This window comes from Polyodon spathula, chromosome 24, assembly GCF_017654505.1.
Source record: "Polyodon spathula isolate WHYD16114869_AA chromosome 24, ASM1765450v1, whole genome shotgun sequence".
Classification (NCBI taxonomy): domain Eukaryota; kingdom Metazoa; phylum Chordata; class Actinopteri; order Acipenseriformes; family Polyodontidae; genus Polyodon; species Polyodon spathula.
The window spans coordinates 7,540,320-7,552,935 of NC_054557.1; the positions used below are offsets into that span (position 1 = coordinate 7,540,320).

Consider the following 12,616-nt stretch of genomic DNA (forward strand, 5'->3'; position numbering starts at 1 on the left):
AATGCATAAACGTTATACACCACATATATCTATGTTTGATGTCATAATCATAACATATGGGGAAAAGGTACTGTATTAGACATTTTGGAAAGTACATACCTGCACATTTCAACTACTGTAAACTTTGTGCTTGACATTATTTCTGTTAACCAATATTGTATAAAAATAGATGATGTCACCTTCATTTTCTGGAATTGGTTGTAAGGTTTTTATATAGTGATGTATTAGAATGTCTGGTGAGGTAGGGGTGAGAATTCAGAACAATAACACTTTTCAACATCCAAATAAGGAAGTGATGCAGTAAGGGAAAATAGGCAAATGAGTTTTTGCAGCAGCTGCAAAATGATTACATGCGTGGTCGACATCTGCTGCATTAGCTTGCTGTTTGCTTCTGCAGGACAGAGCTCGGGCAAAGATGGACAGGAGAAAGCAACTTGTTCTTGGGATGGAGTCGCCAACAGAAACGGAAAACCAAGCATCAGGAATGTTGAGAGAGCTGGCCCTGAAGTGGTTCACAGAGACCCAGGCACCACTCATTCTACACAATGGAAGCTTGCCTGGCTGGTTCCATGGAATCATCACCAGGAAGTAAGTAAAGAAATTCACAGAACAGTAGAAGTGAACAGTAAAACTTTTGCATTTGCAGACTATGCAGGGTTTAATAACCACATTGAATTAGTTTGCAGTTTAGTTGTAGAATCTCCCTGTGTAAGGTATATCTGTACCTTATGTGTGTTTATGTTTGACTGGATGAACAGTCCCCAATGTGTTTTAATTGTGTTATTTATATGTGTATGTATTTTAGCTATAGAAATGTTCCTTGTGCAATCCAAATGAAAGTTTCAAACTCGCTTTTCTACAGATCTTATTAAAGTTTATTTTAGTTTACTGTATGTCATGTTGTATAATTGTGTTTATATAAAAATAATGTGTTTTTTTTCAAGGTCTGTTTTTATGGCTAAAGCATAGTTTGATATATATGAAACTATGCAAGTGTTTTGCCTCAAGAGGTCTGTGTTTGAATTTAGATTCCCCTTCATGCAGTGGAATGTGAGGGAGTGCAGGTTGCCACTGCTTGGGCTAACAGAGCTAACCCTGCATTTTTCATAAAAAGCCAAAAAAGTTATTATAGAATTGTAAAAAGACAACCGGGTATTGCTGGAGTTATTTTCTTAGCATTTGAATGTGACATTCAAATAATGAAACCACTTCCTTTTATTCTACAGGGATGCAGAAGATCAGCTCAAAGATAAACAGCTTGGATGTTTTCTCATCAGGCTCAGCGATAGAGCTATTGGATACATTCTTTCATACAAGTGAGTTACACTCAAATCGCTCTGCCAGCACTAGCAAACACCGCAGAACTCAGTTCATTTACTGACTTGTTTCTTAATGTTCTCAAATAATAAAGCATTTTCAACATATACAGTATGGGTAAGGTGACCATATGGCTTTTCAACTCACAACCCAATGCATTCTGGAACATTTTACTTGTCTCAGGTACCATTCTTTCCTTCAAGAGAAGCAGGACTACGCTTACTTAATTATTTCTTGAGAGCTTTGCGGCATTAATGTTTTGTTTTAGAAAGATGGTTTTAACTTAGCCTAGTGGTAAATGTAAATATGGCCCACAATCTTATTTAATTAATTAAACCAGGCTTTAAAGGAAACTCAAGGTCGCAATTTCCTGCTCACCTTCTTTGAATATAACGTTTATACAAAGATCTAGAGTTGAATAAAAAAACAACAAAGCGTGGATATTTTTTTAATTTTTTTTATCGCATCTCATTTTGGAATCTATCTTGCATTCATGCAAATCCAAAACAGAACCAAGGTATGAAGCTCTGCTCGGGTTTCAAATGAAGATGTCTTGATAAACAAAGGAAAGTCATTCTCGTGTTGGATCAAGTCATTTTGGCTGCTGGATTAAAATTGGTGTGAAAGTATCTCTATTTTAAATAAGGACCCTAAAAAATGATCTATGATTTAACTTGCGAAATAAGGCCTTAGTAAGGATTGAACATGCCCCATTCATATTCCAGTTTATTAGAGTAATAGGTAAAATATTTTATGCTAGTGTAAACCATTTAAAATACTGAACTGCTAAACAAACCAAATTATGAACACATTTCTTTTCAGGGGAAAAGATCGCTGCCGTCACTTCGTTATCACCCAGAATAAGAATCAGCATTTCATCGTTTCTGGAGACACCGAGACCCATGCAAGTCTAACAGATTTGATTCTGTATTACAAGACCACAGCTATCGAGCCTTTTGGAGAGTACCTTTCATTGCCCTGCAGCCATGTAAGCTCTGGTTACCTTTTAAAAATGTCTAGATGCTTTAAAGGCATGCAAATTCATTTTTCTTTTTAAATCTCTTAATACTAATTAGCACTTGAAATATTGATGAATATCCTTTGGTTGCTTGTATTTGGAATTGAAATGCATCTGTATGAAAGTCAATGATATAGAAGTAAAAGCTACTGCTGCTTCCTGGTATGAAAGCACTTCCTGTGCTCAGTTTTACCAGTTTACCAGAAACAGTTGGATTACAGATCTAGAGACAATTCTGTATAGCCTGAATTAAAGTACAGGGTGATCAGAAAGTAAGTTTACCACATCAACACACCATATCATTGACGTGGTAAACTTACTTTCTAATCACCCTATACAAGAAAACAAGCTAAAAAGCAAAAGCACGGGGAAGAGGAATATGTGATATACTGGAAGAAAAGCATTGGTTTACACTCATTTAATTGTCTTGCACTATAATCTCTTTCAACTAAACCACCAGAATAATGTTCTTATTTATGAAAAGTTTCTACTGTTTTTTTTTTTTTTTTTTTTGTGGCTTTTTTTTTGGTTGCATTACCTGGCTTCAAAAATAAAGAAACAATATTTAAAATTTATTTATTTTTTTTAAACAGATAACAAATAATTATGTTGAGTTTCTATGATGATTAGAGCTTTTTAGAATGTTATTCTTGACATTTTTCTTATTAACCAAAAAAATAAAATAAAAAGAGCTATTTTAGTACTATAAAGAGTATTATATACCGTACTGTAAAGGTTGAGTACTGTATTCTTTTTTTTTTTTTTTTTTTTAACAGAATCCTGAGAATTGCTTGTATGATGAAATTAATTTCAGTGAGAAAAATGAGTCCAGTGTATCTGTAAAAGCTGCAAGAGGTTTTTGGGACCAGAAGACATTTCAGAGTGACAAGACGAACAGTGCAAAGAGGCCTCCATTACCACCAAAAAGTACCAATAAAAGACTGACAGCACACCCATCGCTGGAGGGTCTTCCATCCATTGAACAGGTAATCATTTAAGCTTTCTCATAGAACAGTCACTCACAAACACGCCTTCAAAAACCCATGCTAAAGCTGTATATAACTGTATGAAGGCTTTCCATCCTAGCCTGTCATTGTTATGCCTGCTGAGAAAATAAATAATGATTTATGTTAAAAACAGAGGAACAAACAAGCACATACATACACTGACAACATCTTTCTTGGGGGTCTGGTGTCTTTGCCCCGCCTATACTAAAGCCTTTGTAGTCTTGATCGCATATGGGCTCATAAATCTGCCATCTTTGTAGGGGCAATAATAACACATGTCCAATTATAACGCTGTATATTTATTCATTCATGTAACTGTTTACTTGTATTCCATTGGGCCTCTCATTAAAAGGCTAATTACTTTTAGTACATTTTAGCTTACCTTTAAGCTTGAACAGTGTGTAAAATGTATTACTAAACCTAAAATTGCATTGCAGTGTCCCTGTTGCAAATATTAGTGTACTAGGTGAATAGGAAATCATATAGGAAGCACACACTGAAATATAAGACAAATCTATTGCTGTATACTGTAGCAATATAATGTACTATAGGAAGTTGTATTTGTAAGGGATGATAGCAGTCAAAATAGGTTGTACTCTTAAGCGTTAAATAGTGTTGGATCCATCATTGCCAATACATTGTTTAATAAACTGGGGATGTGATAAGAACAAGGGCTTTGATAAGAGATTATCTTGTACAAACAAGCTTAACACATTCTTCTTCTGTTTTAGGTTGCAGACAAAGCCCTCTCCAGAGGATCCTCTGATGATAAAGTCCAGCCGGCCAAGAATATCCTATATGCACAGCTTGATAATAAAGTGATTCGAGAAAGAGCTAACTACAAGCACAGAGAGGACAACACAGTCCACGCTGAGAAGGGAAGACGTAGTCCTCCTGCAGAAAATAGCCTTTATTCTCGGGCAAAGGAACCCAGACAGGTCTGCAGCCAGATATCTGAGCCTAGATTTCGCTCTAAAACTGTGTATTCTGAACTGAATTTGGACTCCAGAAGTAAATCCCTGCCTGCACTGGAGGATCTTCAGATTACAGATCGTAGTAACTTCAAACTGTGCACCCCTCCTTCAACTCCACCCAAACTGTCGCCTAAAATACCAAGCAAATCCAGCTGTTTCTCCGTCCCTGAAGAAGGTACCTTCTCAGACCAGCATTTCAAACACAACCCCTCACCATACTCCACCATCACTGGGAACATCAGTGGGGACGGATTTAAACAAACAAGCGACAACCCACTCTATGATTCTCATGAAAGAAGCAATTACGAGGAGATCCCAGTGAGGCAGCCACCGTTCCCCTGGGAGGCTGGTTTCAGCCACCCTTATCCAGAGGCACCCCGGCGTCAGATGCCAACACCACCGCCTGAAAACACCTACGATCATGTTCCCAACGAGCCAGTTCCCAACAGGTTATTCCTGGAGAACACCTACGAGCAGATTCCAGAAAGGGTTACCAAAAGCTTGCCTTTGGCAGACAATACTTATGAGACACTGTCTGACACCTTTTCCAAACATTTGGATGCAAGTTCAGTACAAAAGGTAGACCCTCATTGTTATGTAATAAAGTTCATTGTTAAGTTTCTGCACATCACTGCTACTTGATTATTCCATATACAGCTATGGCCAAAAGTTTTGCATCACATAGAATAAATTATATGCATAAAATTAAGATATTTTATTTCATATCATGTAATCAAAGAAACTATAAAATTATATCATAAAAGTCTACTGGAAGTCATAATAGTAATTCAATATGTTAATGTAACATTATTCAGCAGGTTTCATTCGACTTTATGAAGCATAATTAGTTAATTCTATAGGGTGATGCAACATTTTTGGCCAGAGCTGTATATATACAGTACAGTAGAATGAGTTCAAATTTGACAACATTTCCGCTGGGGTTAATATTTTTACTGTGGGATCATTATACCCCATAACCTGACACTAAAAAGACTTACCTGGCTAGATAGCACTTCACCATAGACATATACATAAAGCTTCTAGTTTTTGTTTTTTTATTTTCCATCTCTCTCCCTCCCTTTAAACATTAATTCATAGTTGTTAAGCCTTAACTGAATATCAAATTGTTTAAATTAGCAACGCACTACTAGAAACTAACGCAGTGGAAATTAATCAACTGAATTCGGTCATTACAGCCAGAACGAAATGCAGGTTCAAATAGAATCAGGTGAGATCAATGCACGTCATTTGTTAACTTAATCAAGATATGAGGGTAAAAAGAAACAACTTCCTTTTGTAATTAGTGTTTGATTACGTAAGCAAATCGGCTCAAAATATGTTTAAAGGGACATCATGTGATAAAAAATCAAACCCTAAAACCAGAAACCCTAGATATACAGCTAATAAATATGTTCTTGTATACGCTTTCTTTCAACCCTGAATTTTCAAGCACCACTTCAATGTTTTAGTCATTTTTACTGGAATATTTTAGCTGTTAGAAACCAACTTTTGGAGAATATAAAAGCAAAATAAAAGCAAAAACTGAATGTCGCTTGAAAGCAATTATTTTCGAATATAGGGGTTCATTTCAGTCTCCTGGGAAGTGTATAGAGCAAACGCTAAAATATTTTTTTTTTTCTTGTTTTTCAGAATGACAAACGGAGGAGATTCTTTGCAGACAGGAAGAACAAATAATACACCTTTGGGAAATATTAATGTTCTGACAACCAGAAAAATAAACATACACTATTTGTATTTGTGAAATATTATTACTGTTTGTAACTTCAACAAAGCTGGCAAAGTTAAACACTTCCATACCTAAAACAATACATCTATAACACTATTAAGAATGTCTAAACTAAACCTACAATAGAAAGTGAGTCTCTTTAATATGCTTTTATTTATAATACCTATATTTTATTCACTCATAAACATGGGGAAATTATTAATCATATATAATATTTACAATCTTTATTAAACTATATTAACTGTATTTTGATTTATGCTATGGTTTTGTGTAATGTTTCATATATTTTAGTCCAATTTCTACATTTTCTCTTTTGATATTGTACCATTTTTTAATAATATTATTTTAAAGTCTTACTCTATAATGGCTGCTCTTCATAAAGTAACTTTAACTGGAATTGCACGTGTTACTGTTTTTTTATTTATTAAATGTGGTTAGACATTTTTTAAGCACTGATTCTTTGTTTAAAAAAAACATATACATTGTAGATATAAACAATTATTATTATTTAAATATATTGTATGTTGAATGAGTTTTTGTGAATATTTAGGCTGTTAGTTTTCTAATGATAATACAAAACTTGTATTTATTTATGTAAATTGATTTTTATATTTGACAAATTGTTTATGTTAGTTGTAATTATCAACAAATACTTTACAAAAAGACATTAAACTTAATCGCACAAACAAACACAGTGCCCCAATAAATATGAGAAGCAAAGGATCATATTCTAAATAACTGTAATGGTGAAAAATAGCATGAAACAAATTAGAGGCAGGACGTCATCCTTTGTAAGGCTCGTCATTATTGCATGGTATGATTATGAACTAGTCATTTAGCAGATGTTTTTATCCAAAGTGACTTACAGAGACTAGGGGGTGAACTATGCATCAAAAACTGCTGCTGTAGAATCATTTACACTAGGATCCCAGTTTTACATCTCATCGGAAGGACATAGCCCAAGGAGGTCAAGTGACTTGCTCAGGTTCACATACAGTGAGTTAACAGCTGAGCTGGGATTTGAACTGAGAACCTCCTAATATCAAGCCCTATTCTTTAATCACTGGACCACCAAGCATACCTTATACAAACAGACACGCTCAGTGTGGTCCAGTGGTTAAAGTCCGGGGGCTTATAACCAGGTGGTCATCAGTTCAAATCTCACCTCTGCCAGTGTCTGAATCACTGTATGATCTTGAGCAAGTAATTTAACCTCCCTGTGCTCCATCCTGTGGACAAGGTGTTAAATCAATGTCCTATTGTAAGTGACTCTGCACAGTTCACAGCCTACCACTGTATAGTACTTGGTGATGGTGGTCCACTATGAAAGGCACTATATAAAAATAAATATATTATTATTATATGCCTCCCACAATACGATATGGTCAATAACTTGGCTAAATAGACCCTAGGCGAGTTTCATGAGGCTTTAACAAGAGGTTTCTGTAGATAAATGACATACAGACAAACGAGGCAGCCTGTACCCAGAAATTTGATTGATTCCACCACATTCATTTTTGAAATATATGATGTATGCTATTCACATTCTCTATAGTACAGTATATACCCATATATTCCTTGAATGATACCCCTGGCAGTCACTTCTGTAAGATTTTTTTTGTTTTTCTCACTAGCTGTATACTGATTAAGACAGGTGCTCTATCCTGCTAGTTAGGATGAGGTTAGCGGAGCAGCTGTTCAGGTGTAATATTGTATGATGTCAGTGTAGATTTAATGTGTTTGTGCAAATAGAGCCTTGTAGTTTGTGCTTCACTGCTTCTCCTCTTTATCAAAGCCTTTCTTCTCCATTAGCTCCATGTTGCCAGCAGGGAAACCTATAATTGCCTTACCGGATGATCCTATCTATCAGGATCAAGTGACATAACTTGAAGGACAACTTAGACCTTGGGTTGGGAGCTATGTTTTAAGCACATTGCAAAATTGTAGCGCTGTTTGGTTTTTAAGTAGCTGTCTTCTTGTCAGATAAACATATCTATCTATCTATCTATCTATCTATCTATCTATCTATCTATCTATCTACCTACTGCATATCTATCTATATTTCTATTGAAAAAGTGGAGACAAATGGGCTTCAAAGTTCAAAGTAGGGTCCAAAATACGGGAGACTCCTGGTGAATACGGGAGAGTTGGCAGTTCTGTAAAACCGAATATCTGCAGCAATTTTCTTATCTGGATGGTGCCAGACAAGGTGATGACAGACACAGACACCCATGATGTCCAAGTGAAAGTTCTGCCATCCTGCAGCTCAGTACCCACGTTCATTGCTGCACAGGGCAGACGGCAGCTATAGGTTTGTCTGAAGCTGTATCAGGACAAATAAAATGTAACTGACAAGAAACTGGAATATAAAATACAATGCCAGTACTGATCTATAGGGCTATAACCTTAATTCATTATTTTTGTAATTAGATGAAAAATAAATATGCCTAATATTTTTTTTGTTCATTTATGACCAGATAGTTAAAAAGGTGGCCATTTTAATTTTGCTGGTATATTGATAACTTTTTAGGTCAGTTTATTTTCTTTATGGTTCCATGAGTGTCTCAGTCACATGATGTGCCGGGTGAGTCATACAGTCAGGGAGCACAGGTTCTCGTCCTGGCTGTGGAAAGTTGTTTATTTTTGCTGGGGACTCCAGAGGGAGTGTCACATTGGCGCTGGCGCTCCTGCAGTTTAGCGAGGCAAAATTGACAGACTGTCGCTTACAGCAACACCTACAGGCCATTCATCCAATGAGCTTAGGTGGCTATTTGAAGACATTTAGTCGAAACTTTGAATTTTACTTCCTTTTAGTATTTCTAAATTCAGCACTATTAAGTGTTTGATAGACATGGATGATAAGCTCAACCTGCAGGCTTGTCCCTCAAGGACTGGTATCTCACTGACATCCACTGTTGAGCTGCTTGTATCTTCAAGTCAAAGACAATGTTGATCCCAAGATTGCAAACTTTCTGTGTAACTTAAATAGATTGGTAATACCTCGGGGGAAATCTTAGTGTCATAAACCCCGCACAAAACTTGTAATACATAATGCCTGTCTTTTTCGTTTCACGTTTTGTAATTTCAATTTCTCCTTTTATTAAATAAATAAATATATGCAAATAAATACTGTTGTCACTATGCTGCAATACCAAACAGATTATTGAAATCCACTGGACTTAAAGGATTAGTATAAGTTGACATAAACGTATGTAGAGCATCTTTTCAAATGAAGACCTGGCGATTCTAATAGATCAAGGGTTTCTATACTACTGTGTCTTTAAGGGGAAAGCAGTTGTAGCTCAATGATCAGTGCAGTGTTTTTAAGGGTAATACATGGAAGGGAATAGTAAAGCATTAGGGACACTTCCAAATAGATTAATCAACTCATTACTGTACTCACTTCCAACTTCCAAGAAGTGTGATTTAAAGACAAATATGGAAAGATTACCGGCATCCTGAGTGATATTGTCAGCAGGAGATGCCATTACTGGCACTGTACTGGATAGCTATTGATTAGCTGACAACCTTTGCATCCTTCTTGCAGTATAATAGCTTTAGAGCCAGGTCCATCATTTGCTGGGTTAAAGCCATGCCAACCCTATACTAGGTGCAACTCAAAGACCTTTTAGATTTGCCCATTCCAAGGTCATACAAATATTGCCATATAAAATGCAAGAGTGAAGTTATCCAGCAACAAACTCCCCATCCCCAGATGTACTGCTTTCCTAGAAAAAGGAGAACATTTCGGGGTACCATTCCACTTATGAGATGTGTTGCTCATGAAAATATTTAGCATATTTCTTAAAGGGGAGGCTATTATCTATTCAGATATACCAGGGGTTTGAGTGAGGAAAAATGCGCAATCACCACCCAGAGTCAAACTACTGTGTGTGTATATATATATATATATATATATATATATATATATATATATATATATATATATATATATATATAGATAGATAGATAGATAGATAGATAGATAGATAGATAGATAGATAGATATATAGATATAGATAGATATAGATATATATATATATATATATATATATATATATATATATATATATATATATATATATATATATATATATAGATAGATAGATAGATAGATAGATAGATAGATAGATAGATAGATAGATAGATAGATAGATAGATAGTACCTGACAGACACTGAGCACATTAAAAAGTCATGCATGTGAGGTAATATACATTTTATGCCTGAATCCTGGTTCATTGGCTTGGTTATCCTAGCTGATGTAATGTCATGTAGAAATTACTGTCATTGGTTGAGTTGGAAGCCTGATTTTATTGAATATTATATTCTGTCTGCCTAGAACCATTGAATCACAGAAGCGTTACATCTTTGGTCAGCATATCCTACAAGTATGCAAACAACGCTTCGTTAACTATTGAAAGCTAAACAGTATGGCAATACAATTTATTACAAGGTGGTTAGTCATAACACCATAAACACTACAATAAAAATAAACCTGCAAGAAATGCATAGAGCATAAATATCCACTGAAATTATATCTTCTGCTCACTGATATATTTATTGCAAGTAATAATTTACGAAATTTGTCAGGGCATGTTATATAGCACCCTGCCTTTCATATTGCAAGATGTTTGGTTTAAAAGGGGTACACAGAATGAATAGTTAGAGTCAATAACTGAAGCACAAACAAACAATTTCTTCCTTTAATAAAATAATTGGATTCTGTTATCTTAAATGTTATGTTCCTAGGGTTTAAAAATCAACTGCATCTTATAACTGTGCACTTGAATTGGACTCTGTTATACATTTGCTTCAATACCCATTGTTTATTGCCACCACCCCTTTAAGAATAAATGGATTCTGCTGAGTTTTTTTTTATAATTTCAATATTTGTATGTTTATCATATATTTTAATACATGTAAGGAAACTTTTAGTTATTAATTCCTTCCTGTAGCTTTACTAAACATTGTAGGAACAATTGCCTTGAACTATTTTTGAAATGTGCATATCTGGACTAATCTCTTGGATTGAGTTTTGATCACACAGCAACAGGACAATGTGTTGAATTTTTAACCGGAGCAACTTCCAAGCACACAGCACAGAGGAGGGGTAGTGAGCTCTTTGACCAGTGGACTTTAACTGAACCCGACACAAAGGGCCTCTACAGGATCGTAAATAGATCGAAGCATCCCATCAGGATTTATGAAAGAAATTTAGTCATCCCAGGAAGAATGAGGAAATCCATTGTCCAAAACAATGGAAGACAGTTGTAGGGGTAATGTGTGGACCTTTATGTGAAAGTACTGTTAGAACTGGTAACTTGCAGCCAGGATTTTTAATTGGTTCTGAGTCTACATGGCTCCATCAGATAGTGTTAGCTTTACACCTCTGGACTGCAAGAAGATTCTGTACCCTGCAATAAACGAATGTCAAAGAAAGTTCCATGTTCGGACTCCTACAGAAAAGGAAATATAGATGTATGCGAGTCAGTTCATCTATGCATCAAAAAGAATAAAGCATTCCCAGCTTCTGTTTTCCAGTCATAACCACAGTATATCGAGACTGTGTCGGCCTTCAGGGTGACGCATTCAAAGAAATAAGAAACACACAGGCAGTGTGCTGAAACCCCAACTTGGGTTAGAAGATAAAGGAACACAGAGGAGGTGTGCTGAGCCCCAACTTGGTCCTCAAGATTTGTTGCAACAGAGTATGATTGTAACAGAGTATAATTTCAGTACCTTTCCCTTGTGGAACTAGAGTAATTAATTGTAATTGCAAACATGTAAAAGTGTTAAGTGTGATAAAATAGTTATGTTGATTTGCGTTTTTAATGTGTGTATGAAAAGCCTCAGAGATTGAACCTTGTTAAAGTAATTATAAGCTGCTTAACTCATATTTTCTTATCAAGTGCTTGTTTGAAGGAATACTTGTGCAATTTTTATTGAACAATTGTAGTCCAGCATTATTTGGGACTTATTACTAAAGAAATTGTAATTGAACATGGTTTGTTTTGCATGTAAAAGATAAATGCATTGTATTTAACAAGGGTTATTTTCTGTTATGTTAGGAAAACAATAGTATCATTAGTATTATTATATAATAAACTGCTAGTATATTTTAACCTGCCTTGTTGTGGGTGAGGGTTTTGTGAGTTCATCGTAATTCCTCAATCTTATACACGTCATTAAATAAAAAATGATTATGATGAGGTCTTAATTAATGTGAATGAATGCTCAGATTATTTAATAGATAACTAATAGATTATCTTTATTTAGTTGGTGATCTAATGTGATAAAGGTCATATAGTATTAATTAAACTATTTAATTGTCAAATTAATGAATTGATTATTAAACAAACTTAGTGATTAACCTCACAACATGGTTTACCAGAGGAGCAGTGATGGGGTTTAGACAGGACATTACAACAGCTTTCAAGAGAGGGGGGGCTTCCTGAATCAATTTTGCTACAACTGCCCCTTCACTAGGTTGTTATTGAAGCCTGTGGCATAACTCACACACCTTTGGTACACTATGTTCCTGCAGGTTACTGC

At 35.3% G+C, this 12,616-nt stretch overlaps 1 protein-coding gene across 1 annotated transcript in view; it reads left to right on the forward strand.

Annotated features, from left to right (window-relative positions):
- The window catches only part of LOC121299283 (SH2 domain-containing protein 7-like), a 7,304-nt gene extending 1,091 nt beyond the window's left edge, over positions 1-6,213 (forward strand). The window contains exons 2-7 of the mRNA XM_041226957.1: positions 398-588; positions 1,227-1,316; positions 2,140-2,305; positions 3,112-3,321; positions 4,074-4,895; positions 5,967-6,213. Coding sequence (XP_041082891.1) covers positions 398-588; positions 1,227-1,316; positions 2,140-2,305; positions 3,112-3,321; positions 4,074-4,895; positions 5,967-6,011 — 1,524 coding nt within the window. The 3' untranslated portion in view covers positions 6,012-6,213. The remainder of the gene's footprint in view (positions 1-397; positions 589-1,226; positions 1,317-2,139; positions 2,306-3,111; positions 3,322-4,073; positions 4,896-5,966) is intronic.
- Positions 6,214-12,616: the final 6,403 nt, after the last annotated feature.